This window comes from Mauremys mutica, chromosome 20 (assembly GCF_020497125.1).
Source record: "Mauremys mutica isolate MM-2020 ecotype Southern chromosome 20, ASM2049712v1, whole genome shotgun sequence".
NCBI lineage: Eukaryota > Metazoa > Chordata > Testudines > Geoemydidae > Mauremys > Mauremys mutica.
The window spans coordinates 5950354-5968625 of record NC_059091.1 but is presented as its reverse complement, the minus strand read 5'-3'; the positions used below and the strand labels follow the sequence as shown (position 1 = coordinate 5968625).

At 51.3% G+C, this 18272-nt stretch overlaps 1 protein-coding gene across 5 annotated transcripts in view; it reads right to left on the bottom strand.

The window, feature by feature from the left end:
* Window positions 1-7328: 7328 nt before the first annotated feature.
* Window positions 7329-18272, bottom strand: part of EIF4B (eukaryotic translation initiation factor 4B) — a 29114-nt gene continuing 18170 nt past the window's right edge. For 4 of the 5 annotated variants that reach the window (XM_044994669.1, XM_044994671.1, XM_044994670.1 and 1 more), the window contains 12 exons: window positions 17716-17832; window positions 17472-17526; window positions 16809-16949; window positions 15483-15605; window positions 14848-15027; window positions 14440-14677; window positions 13602-13711; window positions 12837-13053; window positions 12403-12470; window positions 11117-11216; window positions 9966-10038; window positions 7329-9539 (listed from right to left, as the gene is read on the bottom strand). In XM_044994669.1, coding sequence (XP_044850604.1) covers window positions 9459-9539; window positions 9966-10038; window positions 11117-11216; window positions 12403-12470; window positions 12837-13053; window positions 13602-13711; window positions 14440-14677; window positions 14848-15027; window positions 15483-15605; window positions 16809-16949; window positions 17472-17526; window positions 17716-17832 — 1503 coding nt within the window. In that variant the 3' untranslated portion in view covers window positions 7329-9458. The remainder of the gene's footprint in view (window positions 9540-9965; window positions 10039-11116; window positions 11217-12402; window positions 12471-12836; window positions 13054-13601; window positions 13712-14439; window positions 14678-14847; window positions 15028-15482; window positions 15606-16808; window positions 16950-17471; window positions 17527-17715; window positions 17833-18272) is intronic. The other variant, XM_044994668.1, reaches the window with a different exon arrangement.

Genomic DNA, 18272 nt, shown 5'->3' with positions numbered 1-18272 from the left:
CAGGGGTCTGACAGAGGCAGCACGGTTCCCCATGCCGTCAGCAGCACCCTGTCTTCCCTTCCCACTGCCCAGCACCGGTCCGGGACCCCCGGCTGTTGCACAGAGACCAGCAGGACCTTGGAGTCTAGAGCATGGGCAATGCTGCATCTGCAAATCCCCCACCCCCGGCCTGGGTAAAGCACCATCATCACTCAGGTTCTGAGGTGCCAATAGAGACAGGCACCGGGTGAGAGACAATCCCAGCCCTGGAGCTCGCAGGCTGACGGTGGGGAAGCCCAGGGGCACTAAGCAGGTCAGCAGCAAACCCTGGAACAGAAGCCGGCTCATCCGGCTCTCTGAGCAATGCCCGCTCCATGGCCACATACACTGCAGCTATCCAAGCAGATGAGACAGCCAGAGGCTGTCCTGCCAGTTCTGCTAGCGCCAGAGAGGCTGGGTTCCTACTGGACAGCGACTCCTAACATAGGAAGGACAAAGCCCACATCTGACAAGAGGCTGGAGCTCTCAGGGGGACAGAGCCCCGCTGTGGCCCCGTGGGAGGTGTTAGTCTAATTCCCCTGGGTCACTTTAACATGCTTCCTGCGCGGCCCTGAAAACTCCAGTTGGTCTCACGTTAGTTGTGGGAGGCTCAGCTCCAAACTGAAAACGGGGCCAGTTTGTCTAGTGGTTACAGCAGGGCGATTCCCAGCTGGGAGCAGAGTGGGCCATACGACAGTCTTAGTGCCTCAGTTTCCCATGGTGAAAGGGGAATTATACAGGATTTCCCCCCAGGGTGGCTGAGAAATGAATCGAATCAATGAGGGGGAGTGCGGGGGGAGAGTTTGCACTAACTCTACCATTCAAGGATTTTTTCCTGCAGGTAGTTCAAACATCCCTTCCGGCCTTCGATGAGGAGCCACCAGAAAAGGAATATTGGACAGACCGTTTGCAACTCCACAGCACGGTGTCCCCACTCCGCTACTCACACGCTCCTTCCCTTCCTGTTGCGAGAAAAGGTGATGCTTGCAGGAAAGGCGAGTGTCGCAAGCACTCGTGCAAAGATGGATTTGCCTCATGGCTTTGGAGGTGAGGGACAGAGCAATAGATACCAGGCGGTTCCCGCGGTCTATGGGTAAGGGGACTGGGGCGTTTTAATTGGCAAGCTCCCAGCACTAAAAGGGGAAGAGTCCATGGGAAATCAGGAGCCTGAGACTGACCGTCCCCAGGAACAATGGGGAGAGGCCAATGCTCCAGCTCAGCCTGATTGACAGGGGCCAGGCTAATCAGGGAGTCAGGAGGCCGGGGGGTCCCGTCCTTGTGTGAGCTGGAATTGCCTGAGTTGGACAGAGTGGGGCCGAGCTAAGGAGAGAGCAGGAGCACCAGGCTGAGCTGGGGAGCAGGGCTGCAGGCCAAAAGCCAGAGCACAGCCCAGAGAGAGCAGACCTGCAGCAACCAGAGCCAGAGAAGCAGCCCAGGAAGCTGAAGGCAGAGCAGCAGCAGCCAGGCTGAGGCAGTGTGGAGCTGGGGAGAGCGAGGGGGATTCTGGGCAGCCCAGGGAGATGCCTCAGCCAGGAGGCCCTGCAGGCCAAACTTGGAGAGGGATTGTAACCCTGGGTATTTCTGCAAAAAGGAATAGCATTGGCAATTGACCATCATTAGGTTTCAGGGTTAACAGCTCAATTACCCGAATCAGGCCATCCAGTGCTATTGTTTCAGGCTGTATGCAAACTCAAGCAGACATCATTGCGGCAGCATACACCCTGTTCACATTTTCAAAGTTATATTTACAACCGCAACAGCTAGAATCTGTTAAGTCCCAAGCAGACTGCAAAGAGCTACAAAAGGATCTCACAAAACTGGGTTACTGGGCAACGAAATGGCAGATGAAATTTAATATTAATAAATGCAAAGTAATGCACATTGGAAAACATAATCCCAACCATACATATCAAATGATGGGGTCTAAATTAGCTGTTACCACTCACGAAAGAGAGTTTGGAGTCACTGTGGATAGTTCTCTGAAAACATCCACTCAATGTGCAGTAGCAGTCAACAAAGCAAACAGAATTTGGGAATCATTAAGAGAGGGATAGATAGTAAGACAGAAAATATCATACTGCCTCTATATAAACCCATGATACGTCCACATCTTGAATACTGCGGGCAGATGTGGTTGCCCCATCTCAAAAAAAAGATATTGGAATTGGAAAAGGTTCAGAAAAGGGCAACAAAATTATTAGGGGTATGGAACAGTTTCCATATGAGAAGCGATTAATAAGACCGGGACTTTTCAGCTTGGCAAAGAGATGACTAAGGGGGGATATGATAGAGATCTGTAAAATCATGACTGGTGTGGAGAACGCATATAAGAAAGTGTTATTTACTCCTCCTCCTAACACAAGAACTAGGGGGTCACCAAATGAAATTAATAGGCAGCAGGTTTAAAACAAACAGAAGGAAGTTTCCCCCCCCCCACACAACGGACAGCCAATCTGTGGAACTCCTTGCCAGAGGATGTTGTGAAGGCCAAGACTATAACAGGGTTCAAAAAAGAACTAGATAAATTCATGGAGGATCGGTCCATCAATGGCTATTAGCTAGGATGACCAGGGATGGTGTCCCGAGCCTCTGTTTGCCAGAAACTGGGAACGGGCAACAGGGGATGGATCACGTGATGATTCCCTGTTCTGTTCATTCCCTCTGGGGCACCTGGCATTGGCCAATGTTGGAAGACAGGATACTGGGCTAGATGGACCTTTGGTCTGACCCAGTCTGGCCGTTCTTATGTTCTAATCAAACAACAAAAACTTAACTTTTGCAGCATAATTCTCCAGCGAAGGGGTGTATTTCTCAGCTACGTAACCCACATAGGACCCTGCTTAACCAAACAGTGCACCAGATTCCTCTTAAAAAGTACTATTTGCCTTCAAACAGGCTCAGCTGTTTGACCCCTTCAGCGAGTTTTCAATCAGTTCCACACTGGGCCAGACCCTCGGCTGGTGCATAAAAGAGTCCATGGAGCTTTGCAAAGTGAAACCAGCTGAATACCTGGCCCTATTAGCGGAAGTGCCCCTACGCCATGTTCTCTCTAACAACTAGGAACCCCAGAGACAAGCTCTGAAGAGGAACTAGATAAACGCACGTCTTGAGGACGCCCAGATTTGGGGCATTCTCACGCTGATTTCCCCTCCCCCGTTCCCAGCCAGCTCTGCTAGGTTTCCACAACTTTCGATCCCTTCCCGCAGGGAAGGTGGGGTGCCGGGATGGCACAGGTTTGCCAGCTGCTGCACCAATACCTTTCTCGGGGAGCAGATCCGCAAGGCCAAGAGCGACGCTCCTGCCCCAAGCAGGATTGTTATCGGGGGGGGTGGGCGGCGGTGTGGAATTAATCTTGGCCAGAGTAACACGAAAGCCGTCCAAGCCCAGGGACTGGACACAGAGCTCTGATTGTGCGAGATTGTGCTGGTTTCTCCTGCAAGATACGGAATGAAAATCTGGCCCCACGGTGATTAAAAACAACAAAAGAAAGTAGACAAGGCCAAGCATGTTCTCAGCTCGGTGCAGTTAGGAAGCCGCAAAGTCCCAGCGTTGCCAGCTCCAGCTTCCTGCACAAACGTACGGGAGGCAGCGCGGGGAGCAAACATCCTGTTGCCGGCCTCAGGACCTCCGACAGCCTGCAAGGAGCTTGGGGTTTTGCAAGCGCTGGGCTCCGCTGCTGCTCCGCAGCCCCTGGTGCTCAAAGGCAAGGGAAGGCTGAGCCCCGTGGGGACGTCTGCACACCCTTGCAGAGACTGCAGAAGGAAATTAACGGGAAGAGGTAAACTATTCCTGCAGGGGGACAGACCCCTATTTTCAGTGAAGATCAAAGGTCAGACCTGCTATGCGTGGTGCTGCAGAGACTCACCCTAGGATCCTTCAGTCTGTGAAGCCAAGCTGACAATACGTTCAATCTTATCAAAGGGAGAATCTCAGTCATCCTGGTTGAAAACACTGGGGCAAAGCACTTGGGGTAAGCTAGCCTGTAGGAGATGGGGTGAGTTAAGTTTAGGCTTCAGCAGGTGTGTTATGATTTTCCTTGCTATGTAACCATTTGTTTCCGATATTCGTACTTACTGTCTTTTGAATCTCTGTTCTGCGACGATGAATTTAATTCTTCCTTTCACAAGATAGACTTCCAAGTGCCGTGTGCTAAGCAGAGCGTGGGGATCGGGAGTTGATGCCGGTATTCCCGGGGAGTAGCGGATCTCAGAGCTCTGCATGGGCTCAGTGGCACAGGACCTGGGCACTCCAGAGATGCTGGGAGAACTCCCAGGTGGGTTCGTGCCTATGGCTAACCTGGAGGGAGAAAGCGCGCGCGCGCAAGGCCTGCAAGGCAGAGCTTGCATGGCCAGAGGCTGGGAGAGCGAGGGCACTAATCTTCAGTAGGCACAGAGAAGAAATCTTCACACTAAGGGTAGGTGGCAGTGAGGGGGCTCACAAGTCCTGCTGCCCCAGGACACACCCTGGGAACCCAATTTTAAAAGAGATTTAGGCACCTAACAGATTGCCCAAAGCCCCTAACTCTGTGAGTTCCAGCGGCGCTTTTGAACAGCCCAGCAGGTACCCAAATACCTCAGGCCCCGATCCTCCCATTATCAATGGAAGTTCGGAGCCTTTGAAGATCAGGCCCGAAGTGACTTGCCCAAGGTCACACCAGCAGCGTGGGGGAGAGCGACAAACTGAACTTGAGGCCGAGTCCCAGGTTAGCGGCCTAACCCTTTTCCCTGCTAACCCAAGCATCACTCACCTTGGTTCCAGCACCTGTAACACCGCTGGGACGGAGTGTCCGCCAGGACTAGATCATGGGGATCTAGAAGCATGAACAGCAAATGTCGAGCCTGGAGGGCTGCGTTCATTTGCTCAGATGCTGTTATTAAACCACTTTATCTAAACAGATGCAAAACCCAACTGGAGGTTGCTTTTCGGTCCATTAAAACCTGATGTTCAGCTGAAGTCAGTTCCTCACTGAATTGCATGGCACTGTTACAAACCTGGGTAAATTGTTTGGGCTTGTCTACACTGGAAATACCGCAGTAGTGCAGCATAGGGGTTCTTCCGTCGGCAATCCATTTCCCCAAGAGGCGGTTGCTAGGTCGAGGGACCTAGCACTGTCTACACGGGAACTTAGGTCACTTTAATTACGTTGCTCAGGGCTGTGGATTTTTCATGCCCATGACGAACGCAGTTGAGGCGACCTAATTTTCTAGTATAGACCAGCCCTTAAGTCTAATTCAGGAAGGAATTGACTAACTACTTAAATCTGGTTTGTAAGAGTTTGGTGCAATTCAGGGATGGATTGATTTGAACGGAACGGCTCTAAGGCAGCTGCAGATCAATATTTAAACACTGAATGATGGCTGCAGTATTTAAGTTGATTTAGAGACCGTCCTTGGTTGTCGGACATGATGCTGGCCACATGGCTCCTTCGTGTACCCTTGGCTACGAAATGGATGTGTCTTAACCACGTCAGCCCACTAAGTTGTTGGCTCAGGGGAAACTTGGACTTTAGATAAATCCAGGCAACTGTGCGGGGAAAGCGTCATTTGGGGCTGGTAAGGTGCCACCGTAACATAAGATTTATTGAAGCACCTAAATAAAAGGTAGGCTGATGGCTAAAAGGTGCTGAGCTCCCCGCAGCTCTGACTAGCAGCAACGGGATTTGTGGATGCTCAGCACTTCTGAAATGAGCAGCAGGCCGCTTTGAGCTAGAGACTTGACAGTCCCAGGATGAAGTTTGCTGTAGCCAGCGGATACGAGATGTGAAAGCCGCTGCTTTGGGGTCGGGAATGGCCTTTGACACATCTGTGAATGGTGCAGAACAGACATGTGGTGGCTATGTCCATAAATGGCTATTAGCCAGGATGGGTAAGAATGTTGTCCCTAGCCTCTGTTTGTCAGAGGATGGAGATGGATGGCAGGAGAGAGATCACTTGATCATTGCCTGTTAGGCTCACTCCCTCTGGGGCACCTGGCATTGGCCACTGTCGGTAGACAGGATACTGGGCTAGATGGACCTTTGGTCTGACCCGTTACGGCCCTTCTTATGTTCTTATGACACGGGAAGGCAAAAAGGATTGAGACCAGTCACTGCCTTCCTTTGGAAGCAGATAGGCAGGTAAACTAGAAGGCAGCACCTGGACAGACATTCACCCTACAGTGCCCACCCGCAATTCAGCTGGCTGGGGGAGGAGCTGACGCATAGGAAGCTGAGAATTTGGCCCAAGGCGTTTGCATCTGCTGATCTCCCAAAGAGCAGCCTGAGGAAGGGGGAAACAAAAAGGACCAAAGGCCAATGAGATCTTAAGAGATGGGAGCCCAAGACTATTCACACACGGCTCTCTACCCTGGTGAAGCCCTATCCCTAGCGAAGTGGGCCCTGGACCATCCTTGGGGTTCGAGAGCACATTTGCAACAACAGTCCCTTGCGTGCGCTACGCCGGCAAGCCCAGAGGAACATCCACCCAAACGCTGGGCCCTCGAGCAATTGAGCTGTCTGCTGTAGCTCCAGCCCACTGGGGATAAAACGGATCAAGAACTGGGCAGTGGTGCCAGGACAGAGGCCAGGCCTGAATGAGAGAGAGTGAAGCTCCGTGTTCTTCCTCAAAAGCAGCTTTGGTTCGGGCACTTTAGACAGGAGGGTCTGTGCTGGAGAATGACCATGTGTAAGTGGCATCTGGTCCGTGTGTATCCAGTCTGAACTACTGGTTGGCTTTAGATTACAATGGCCACTGGGGTTTTGCTGCTTGCGTTTGCCTTCCAGAACCAACACAGAACATGAACTGGATTCTGCGCCTTCATGAGCGTAATCCAGATTAGTTACTGAGTCCAGATTAGACGGTGCCGACACACCCACTACAGGTAATGAGGCGGCACAGAAGAGAAAACCTGGCCTGCAAGGGCTGGAACTGTCAGCAGCGAAGGCTTCACTCAGACGCACGCAGGACAATCTCTCGGAACAAGCCAAGAGCTCCTTAACGAAACTGAGCAAAGACTGGCAAACGCCTCCCTCTTGTGGCTACCATGCTTAACGTCAGTGCCAAGGCCGGAATAACAATTTAAGAGTGAGGTTGTAATGCAGAAAAAACACCCTTCTTACACCAAGCCAGGGAAGAGATTTCTGTTCTCCTTGCTCTGAGAAGTCTTCCTTAGATTGCAACAGAAGCTGGTGTGGATGTTTCCACAGGGAATGTTCCAGGACTGTCCAGTCAGCTTTGGAAAGCTGGCATGGTACCAAGTAGAGTTCAGGACCACGGCCACCAATTGCCAATGGTGGGAGTGAGAGACTTGCAAATGATCTGGGCCTTAACGGGTATTTTAAAGATTAGCTTTATTTGGAGGAAACAAAAAAAAAGAAAAAAAAAAAGAAAAAAAAAAAGAGGGATTTTACATAATAAAAGACATCTCCCAGGAAGTCCACTACAGATTACAAATCATTTTCATAGAAGATATTTTTGTACAAATTTTACATGTCTTCAGAATGTGTAAAACGCAACTCAATCAGTGTGACCCTGTCCCGACAGCAGAGGAGAGGGTGGGGAAGAGAATGCTTTTTTCAGACGCAATTTAGTGATAGTCACACCTCAAATCCAGCCCCTGCGTTAACTAGACCTACGCGATACCGTGTCTGAAATTCAGCTCTGCTGTCCCGGTGGTGGCCCCCCCGTGGTACGTGCTTGACACCTCAGGTTTAAGGTTTTTTTTGAAACTAGCTAAAAAGTGACTGAAATAACCAATCAACTGCAGCTTTACAATGCATCAAATCCAGCACCTGATAGAGAGAGCTGTGCTTTGTGGAGTGCCCAGAGGAGAGAGAGAGTCCTAAGTCACAAGCATTTGTGCAATTCTCCTCCCACCAACTAAGGTAAAAAGGCGACCATGAATGAATGGGTGCACACCTTGTCAATCAAACGAGTATTGTCTGTAGTCTTGCAATCCAGATATGCTACACCATGAATGAGTTCTTTCTGAGAACCCTTTTCTTTAGAAGGCGGTGAAACCCTCGTGCTGGCTTGACTATGCCATGAGATTATCACAACTCTGCCGTCAGCTCAGGAAACCTAGTGAGGGTGAATTAAAACGGCTAAAAATTTAGAATCTGACTTTTAAGACCTTGCCAGTTTTAGGCCAGTGAATATTTAGGGACTGGAGAATCTCTCCTCAGTGGAAGTTTGGGTCAGGTATTCCCTGTACAAGGGCCTATGCCACCAATGCTGTCTGCTGCTTGTCCAAGTGGAGGGAGGGAGTTGGACAAGCAGATACAGAGGGGGCAGGAACACGTTCTGGAGGCACAGAAGTGCAGCCTGCTCCGTGCACCCAGAGACAGCCTTGAGGCCATCTAGCTTGCCCTCCCGTGCATCTCGATAGCTCTATATGCCCAACCAGAAGAGGGAGCTCTCACTCAAGGAGAGGGGTGCTATTTAAAACGTGTGTGAAAGGGGTGACACCAGGTGATTAAAGAAGTGAGGAGAAGGTGGCTAAGGAGAGGAGAAGAGATTCCAAGAGAGGCAGATACCAACCCATGGGAAGATGGCAGATCCTGAAAGGTTTGTCAGTCCCAGCAGGGCTCGGAGGAGGGGAGCTGAGCGTTTGTGCCTCCAAAGGGAGGACTTTCACTACTTTGTTAGCATGCTTAACTCTTTCCCAACTGACTGCTGTCTGAGGCTCTCCACTGCCCAGGGGGCTGCCGCTGGTGCTCACTGGAAAGCCTGCCTGTTCTTTCCTGGATCAATTGGCCTGACCTGGTGCATCACTTTCAGAGATGAGTATCAGGATTCGAAGCTCATTTCAGAGACGGGCACGGTTCAACACCCCCTCTCTACCTCAACGTCTCAGCCCATCCTCCACTGTTGGGACAGCAAGACAGTCTTCTCCTTCCCTAGTGCACTGGGTAACGCTTTGTATTGCACTGGATTTTGGAAAGGAAGAGCTGGACGCTTAAGGAAGGAAGCTAGAATAACCTCATGGACTAGATACCCTACCTTCAAAGTGATCATTTATTAAGGTAACATTGCAGAATTCATCCATTTAGGCGAGCAAGATGAGGGAGAAAAGCCAGTTCTTCCTTAATTAGCTGTCCTACTGCCCAATCTGCTCAGGCTTCTCCAAGACACCTGGCTGGCTAACATGTTAAACCGTCCACTCTAAGTGACAGGGCCTAAGCTCAAGTCATGCTGGAAACCACGCTGAGTCGCCCTTTTCTTTTTAAAACTTGCACTTCTCTCTTGCTACACTTTGCAGAGATTCTCCAGTTAGTTCAATACTTTAAAGGCTGCAGCAGCATGCAAGAGAAATGGTTTCCTTTTGTTTTTTAAAAAAAGTTTAAGAAAGGTCTCCAGGAGATGTTGAGTTTTACATTTTATTTCTGTCTCGTCTGGTTTGGTTTGCTTTTCCTATGTTCCTGGGTGGCGATCGGCTAGGAGACAGCGCAGGGTCTGGAGATTTTAATCAGTGTAATTGTCTTCCTCCACTTCATCTTCACCATCCACTGACAGAGCAGCGTACTTGCTAACATAGCTGAACTTCTGCAAGAAATACAGCAGGTTAAACGGGGAATGAAACACCAGGTAGGCAACTCTGCAGCAACACTTCAGTTTGGATACAGCATTTCATAGGAGAATCACACCCAGCTCCCACTACCTACCAAAAGGTTTTCACTGTGGTTTTTAATCAAGGTATTTATACCCCACAGCCCTTACCATAGTATGCGAGTACTTCCCAAACAATGAATTTATCTTCCCACATAAGAGGTAGAGGTGGAATAGCCTCATTTGACAGATGGGGAATAGAGAACAGGAGAAGTAGATGGCACTCGGGAAGCCCATGAACAGGTAGGAATCGAACTGAGGTTTCCGAAGTCTCAGTCCAGCATCTTTAACTGCAAGGCCAACCCTCCTCTCCCCACACGCTGCTCTGTACTTCAAGCAGCAGCTAGTAGATTAAATGCTTACAGAGGCCGTATTCTCGTCGGGTTTCTTTGGCTCAGATGCAGATTGCGAGTCATGATCGTTCTTGCTTTCTTTCCTGCAAGAGTCAAGTTTCAGTTGAACAAGCGTTCATTTAGCTGGAGGAGCTGCCAACGGAGCCAGTGCGCCGCTACCAAGCTACAGCTGCGCCCACGATAGGTGCACACTGGATTTGAAAGGGGTGCCGATCAAGGGGAAGAGAAAATGGCCAATTTCACATCGAACGTCCAAGGCTAGCCGTTGGTGTTTCACACAGCCTGGTTCTCAGCCCAGCGCTGACTGCTGACCAGACACAGCAAGCACCCCTCCAGTTAAGGAGGGACACTGGCTTTATAGATCCTCTGCAGGGGAATTAAGTCTGCACGCGCCTACTTCTGGTGGCGAGGGAGGCCGTGTAGCTATTTTACTGACTACTGCTCGATGATTAGGAGCTCGGAAGGTGGACGAAGGGCGGAGTACTGGCCTGTCCCCAAGGGCACGGCTAGTAACATGCTCAGCTCTCGGACATCAGCCCTTTCACATAAAAGCCACCTGTATGAATGCTCTAGCAAAAACCCAGGGACTTAAATGAGAAGAGAGGGGTTACTAGCCTTGGTGGCAGCAGCATCACTGGGGCAGGGCAACGGGGGAAGACGCTGACAAGGTGTCTATGGAATGCAGGGCAAGACCTGCAGGGCTGGATTTTAGCTTTCTGGTAAAGGCCCAAAATGAGCATTTTGAAGTTAGAACTAAAACCGAGGTCAGCTCAGGCGGTGCAGTGTTTTTAAAATACCTGGCACAGTCTATTGTAACAGACCACCCCGCCTCATGCCCAACTGGAGAACGAGGAGTCATGAGACCATTACACCAGCCAGTGCTTTGTGCTTCAGTTGGCAGTGGGTGCCGAGCCAGGCAAAACCGGCTCCCAGCATGGAAGCATCGGCATTACCAATGAGGCAGTAACAGCTCAGTACACAGAAGCCTGCGGCTATTTAAGGCCTGACCCCAGCATGGCGGACAGTCAGACACTCCACACCTGCCGCTGGTTAGGTCAGAGGGGGCTGGTGCAGGACACTGGAATGCTGTTCAAATCTGAAACAGTCGTTGAAATAGGACTGGCAGGAGGAGAAGGGGAAGATGAAGACTGACAGACATACCTATCTGAATCTTGCCAATGATCTCTGCTGCCTCCGTCTCCTGGGCCACTTCGACCTTTTGGAACGCTCTCCTTCCCCTCATCTAGTTTGTTCTCATCTCCTGAAGAAAAAAAGAGCCGATGAAACCTTCCCTCTCACTAACATAGCAAAATCTCAACCAACCACTTAACGCCTGTGTATCTGAACAGTTCCAGTGCAGCAAGCTGGGGCGTACTAGCCTGCTGTGCACTAGATGTCGGGTGGACCCTACGGCTGCACACTCAAAAGTTCTGTCGTGTGTTTTTAGCAAGCCCTTAGGCAGCCTGTGATACACACGGCACAACACTACCCCAAACAGCTTACAGAGTCAAGGCCCAAAATCCATCTGAGCCTTCCTAAGTTCCAGCCTGCCTGTTACCTGCTCCTCCCTATTAGCGCCACAAGGGCTGGCTGTCCATGTTCGGAGGGATACCTATACAGCTCAACTGGCCCCTTGGACATTTCACTCTCGAATTTTAGGGTTCATCTATGACTTGCTTCTCCCTTTTATGAAATCTTCTTTCTAGAACTCAGGGATCCCAAAGGCAGTTTTGAGTATCCCTTCCCCCATAAGTAGGGCCCTACCAAATTCATGGTCCATTTTAGTCAATTTCATGGTCATAGGATTTTAAAAAATCGTAAATTTCATGCTGCTGCTGGCTGGGAGCCCAGCTCTGAAAGCTGAGCTGCAGCACGGTACGGTATTGCCACCCCTACTTCTGCGCTGCCGCTGGCGGGGCGCTGCCTTCAGAGCTGAGCGCCTGCCCAACAGCAGCCGCTCTTTGGCCACCCAGCTCTGAAGGCAGCGCAGAAGTAAGGGTGGCAATACCACGACCCCCGTAAAACAATCTTTGCAGTCACAACAGCACGGGAAGTGAGGTTTCCCCAACCACAGAAACGCCAACAGAAATTCAGGCTAGTGAGGGGTTACACTTTCAGACCCACGGCAGTTCTCCCTTTGCGGCCGATCAGACATCTATGCGGATGTCTGAAGGAACTGTCCATTTCTGCTCCCATCAATGCAGGGAGGAGACTGCTGCCCTCTACTGTCCAGCAGAGGAACAGCTTAAGGTCACTAGAACTTGAATAGATCTGAGATCAATAAGCCATATGAACAATAGCAATTCCCAAACCTGGAACCACCCCTTAACTCCGCAGTGCTAATGCCATATAACTAAAGGCATCAAACCAGGGAGCAGCGGGGTTAGTCCACCTCGGGAATTCTCAACCCTTCTTGCCCTACAAATGAAAACAACCCCTGACCATACCTTTCCTGGGAACACTCTTAGGTGGTGCTCTGTCCTCCGACAGCAGGGCTGGTGCTGTCTGGCTGCTGCTAGGAAAAAAGAATAAAACATGTGATCAGGGATGCTGCATCCTCCGACAGGTGCTTGGGATACTGCTGACTTTGAGAGCTATTTGTGTCTTGATGAACCTCGGCCCTGGGTCTAAGATTTCAGCAGCCACATGTGGGTCATACAAGAAGCAGCCAGAAGCCCCAAAACCAGACTCAAACCTGAGGCCACTGCCTGAAGCTAAGCTCTAGAAGGTGCATGCTGCAATTCAACATTGTTTCAGTGGAGAACAGAACAGCAGCTCATCTCCATGGGAGTTTTAACCTCCCTTCTGTAACCGGAGCTCCTTGCATGCATCTAGGGCTGACAGATCAGACCCCGGGAGCAGGCGCTCAGTACAAACTCGCCTTGTAGGAGAGTGCTGCTCCGTGTCAGAGCTCAGGGAGCGGGCAGGGGGGTTGCTGCTGCGTTTAACCCAGGCGTTCTCCTTCGGCGGTGGTGCTGGCATCACTTTCAGAGGGAGCTTCTCTTCCTTGGGGGTCTTGGAGGTGGGAGACGGGGCATCGTCCTCTTTGCTGAAGGTTTCATTTTCCAAGGACTTCTCGCTCTCCCTCCTTCGGGTGGCTGTAAGGACGGGAAATGGCAGTGAGCACAATGGCAGGCAAGACTTCTCCCCCAAATGTATCTAGCCCAAGGGAGGTGGTCTGGACAGGTCTCCAGTTATTCCAACCTGGGCAGCCTGGGTCATCGACCTCAACAGCCCCTTAACTATCACCTTAGGATTCTTGCCTGTCTGAGACCAGAAGGTTTGACCTAACAATGCCCACGAGTAACCTGACAAGTGGCTCTTGTGTAGCCAGTGACCACTAAAACCTGATCGCTAGAGCAGCCAGGAAGCCAGGCCTCACATAGCACCTGCTTGTTGCGGGACAGGATATGGATACGATGATGGAGGCTGCACCAGAGGAGTCTGGTGAACAAGCGTTTAAGCGTCACAGTTGTTCTTGGTCCCGTGCAACCATCCACCGAGTCTTGCTAGGGATCCTTCCCCACACGCAGCCTACACACGTGACGGGGCTTTCAACAGAAGCGGGGTGAAGCAACTGACTTGGGAAACAAGAGCTGACAAAGGCAGGCTTGCTCCAGGCCGACTCATCCTGTCCCCGACTTACTTCTTCCCGTTGGGCCAGTTCCCACGGACGGGCCTGTGCTCCCAGTCTGTGAGGACTCACTCCCTGTCCGTGAGCGCTCCTGGTTCTCTTCACTACGCCAGCTGGGGTGCCTACAATAGAAAGGGGGAAGAAAGTCTGATCAAACTGTAATGTCCAGTAAGAACTGGGTGCGGGGCTGGAGGAGAGCGTCGGCAAAGGGCCCCTCTGCAGCCCAAAGCTGGGGAAGGCAGTACAATTGCTTGGCGCTTCCCATCTGCTGATCTCAAGAGAGACAGCAAAGGAGGGCTATCACCACTACCTGTCTTTGACAGATGGGCAACGTGAAGGACAGAGATTAACAGATTTGCCCAAGGCGAGACGAGAACTCGCGTCTCAACGCCCAGGCCCTACCCACTGGACAAGGCTGCCTCTCTTCAGAAGTCACCCAAGAGAGAATCAAGCCCATCATCTCCTGACAAGATAAGTCAAGAAGGTACAGCTGCCTCGGTGAATAGGACATAGCAGGAGCCCACTGCTAGGGGCGACCGCTCCTTTTAGGTTTACGGAGCCGCCTGGAATTCTAACGAACGCACGGCCTTTGACAACATTATTCCAAAAGGATGAAAACAAGCAGACATTGCAGTATTACAGAGGGGAACAGTCACATCTCCAGCACCCTTTATCAGAGGGCTACACAGCTTTGCAGGCATGCTGAGCCTCAGCAACCTAGCTTGAACAATTTAGAAGAAGGATTGCGGCGAGTTGGGCAGTGTGCACACCACACAATCACCAGGTGCAGTCTGGCAGCTCACATACAGAGCTGCTCCCGATGGTGTTCCAGCCCCAGCCTGCCACCTACCTCTCTCGGGGCCGCCTTTCTAGCCTTGGTTTATCATCCTCCAGTTGACGCTGCAGCTTCTCCTGCTCCTTCTGTAGCCGCTCTTCCACTTCCCGCTCCCTTGCAGCTGTGTCCACAGGCTTGGCACCCCCGAAGATAGAGGCTGCACGGCTGGACTGAGTGGCAGGGGCCACCGAGGAGTCTTCCTCCTTGGGGGCGCTGCGCGGTTTCAGGTTCAGTTTTGGCCTCTGAGTGGAACCTACATTGGATGAAGTGGACAGCGACTGAGGGCAAACGCCATGGGATCTGCTCAGAACAGGACCCCACGAAGACCCAGCTGGGAGGAGGCAGGAGCACTGGCTACCAACCCTCCAAGCTCAGCTTCCTTCCAGCTGTTGAGCCCACCCCTGAGAACAAGCAGAGCGCTACCTCTATCATCACGACGAACGTCATCCCGGGCGTAGTCATCCCGGGAGCTCCATCTGTCCACCCTGTCGTCCCTCCTTTCATAGCGATCTTCATAACGGTCACCGCCCCCTCTGAAGTCATCGTCCCGACGGTACCCAGTGCCAAAGGCTCTCCGGCCGCTGCCCACCCTGGAATCGTAGCCTACAGGAGGACGAGAGGGAAAGCAGCGCTGGTTACTCCTGAGCAATGGAGCATTACACCAGAGGATGGCTGATGAAGTGCAGGAGAGGGAGGCCCTTCTAGGTTTACGCCACATTCCCCAAACAGGAAGGCAAGAAAGGGGCAATGGTGACCTGCACATACTGCAGCCAACCCAACCTCTCTGGATCTGCTCGGCCAGTGGGCACTATGAAATGCAAGAATCAGGGCAGGGTAGTGCACACCATCTAGCACCCAGAGGACTAAGTGGACTGCAGCTCAGAGGCATACGACTGGCCTACTGTCCATCCCCCACTTCGAGAATGGGGAACAGCAGCAGCCCTGGGAGCTGCACAACTGAGTGGTTTGTCAATGCTTAGCACAAGCTCTGGACAGAACAGACTCCAATTGACGTGCAGTTCCCTCAGATCATAGGAAAGCCTCTGAAGCCACACTACCTCCTCGATCGTAGTCTCGACTACGGTCATCGTAACGATCTCGGCCCCCAAAGCGATCCATATCCCTGCGAGGGCCATCGCGATACCGGTCCGAATCGTTGTAACGATCGCGGTCCCGATACCCTAAAGAGAGAAAGGAAGGTTACAGTACAAGACAGGCAGTATTGGACCACTATGCACTATTCCCAAAAGACTGAGGCTTAGTCTACACTACAAAGTTAGGCTGATGTAAGGCACTTTACATTGACCTAATGTTGCTCCTGCCGATGTAAGTCACCCATCACACCGATTTAATTCCACGTCCGCGAGAGGTGTAACGCTTAAGCCAATGTAGTTAGGTCAAGACAATGTCCATGTAGATAATGTGTTGCTTACATCACCTGTTGCCTCCCGGGGCTCGAGCCCAAGCCCAGGGCTGACAGCTGATGAGGGATTGAGGGGGTTGGGGAGAGGAGAGCCTGATCTGTGGTCGCCTCCTGGTAAGGGGATGTGGGAGGATGCAGCAGGGCTCCAGCTGTCAGCCTCAGGGGGGCAGGGCTCCAGTTGACAGCGCCCCACAACATCTGTTAAATTGGTGCAAGTGCGCTGGGTGAGAACGTGCACTGCCGACAGGAGCAGTGTGGACATTAAAAATCGAATTAAACTACTGCAGTGGCTGTATGTCGACTTAATTTTGTAGTGCAGACATGCCCTAAATTGACACTGTCCCAAGGAGCTCAGTTGGCAAAGACTATACATGGTTCAATTCATTCCTCCCACCTTTGATCACTTGTTGAATCACATATTACATCAGACGGTCTACAGCACTTGCCACTATGGTACTGAAATGTCACGTACATTACTCTCAACACCCCGGTGTGGCAGGGAAGCATTACTCATTTTGCAGATGGGAAACAGAGGAACCGAGACGAACTTGCCCGAGGTCATATAACAAAGCTGTTGCAGAGCTGGGAGCAGGCCTCAGATCTCCTGGTCCCAGTCAAACACCTGAGCCTACCTACATAGAATCTGTCTGGCCTCCACCCAGTAACTGAATTGGTCACCATGTGCAGAGCTGAAAATAAGCACGCTAGGATACCACGGTGATGTAGTTTTCCAGCAGACACTATCCCAAAAGGAAGGATAACGCTGGAGTCTGAGGGGGACACAGGATCGGACTCCTCCAATCTGGGGATCTGCAGATCCACTCTAGGAAGCCAATAAATTCCCACCCTCAGCAAATCCCAGAAGAAACCCAAGAAGAGGCGTGGAACTAACATTTCACAGGTAGCGTTTAATGACTAGATACTATGATGGGCATAGAGTGAGGGTTCTTGGCCAACTCACGGTCTCCAAAGCTATCCTCGCTCCTGCGCGGAGGGTAATCATCGAAGCTATCAGTAGCAGGACGAGCCCTCCAGTCAGTCTCAAATCTCTCCGAGTCCCGGTTGCGATCACGATCTCTGCCGAAGGAGCGATCGTCCCTGTCTGCAGGAGGAAGGGAACCAGGCAGTCGAGTCAGGCTTGCAAGGTCAAGTCTTCAAATGCCCAAGGGCTGAGCACCCAAGGGGAAATCCATGGATGTGAAATGCACTGAGACTAATACGGCATCTCTGCGTTGGGCATGTTGCCTTGCAGTTAATACATCAATGGCAACAAGAACCTCAGACTGATGCTTTAGATTCAAGGACACTGGGGCAGAGGGCTGCCCTAATGTTGCTGACAGGTAGCCAGCAGCCTCTGAACAGTCCAGCTACCCCTTTAGCAAAGGCTGCAGATGTGCAGAAGCCTGGGCCCTGCAGTGAGTCTGAGAACAGCAGGCATGAACAAGGAGGGCTTGTATGCTGCCTTTGAACTATTTAGGTCAGAGGGAGGTAAGGCTGCCAGCCAGCTCTTCAGGAGCTCCAGTGCGAAGGCCGATTCAGTCACACCTCGCGGTGTGGTGCCTAATTTGTCAGCAGTTTATCTGATCAGAGAAGAAAATTGCTACTTATTCCAGGCAGTTCTCACCTTTATCCTGAGCTTGATCAGCAACATCCACTCGTATCCTTCTGTTCCCTAGAGACTGAACACACAATACCAGAGTCATTAGCCTTTCAGTCTGAGGACGTGGGGGTGCCTAGGGAGATCTTTGAACACTGAGGCACAGTGTCCATGAACTGGGCCCCAGAACACCCCGTGAAGCCACCTGGGGTCTGGAAGCAAGAGTTTTGGGAATTGCTTTGATCCCATTTCTTTGAGGGTTTCAACTCACCTCTTCATTGAGGCTCAGAGCCCGGAGCAAGGAGTCAAGGTCTTCAAACTCGGCATAACCAAAACCTTTCAACCTCTCTGGGTTAGTAGGTTCCCGGGGCAAACGCACAGCACTTATCTGCAGTCAATTGGGAACAGAAAGGAAGATTCTCATTAGAAGGGTCAGGATCCCTTGATGAGCAATGCAGAGGAAGACTGAATAGGATTGGGTTTAACTACACATTCATCTGGCAGTTCAAATCCATTGGAGAAAGCACGTGGTCTCCAAATACGAGATGCTGAGTTATCCAAAGTCATGTGACTCAAATAAGATTTATGAATTAAGCAAGCCAGACAGCATAGTTCGCTTGCAGGCAAATAAGAGGATTCGTATATCAGAAACACCTGGTTCCTGTTTAAAGTACTATTGTCTGAGAACCCAGACTGCAGTTTGGAATGAAGAATTTGGCACTGGTAAATGGTGCCTGACTTTCAGCCCTGAAGACTGAAGGTCTCTATCCACAGAGCAGGGAAAACGCAGGCATTGGCAGAGCAAGCTTCCTTGCCATTCCTGGTGAA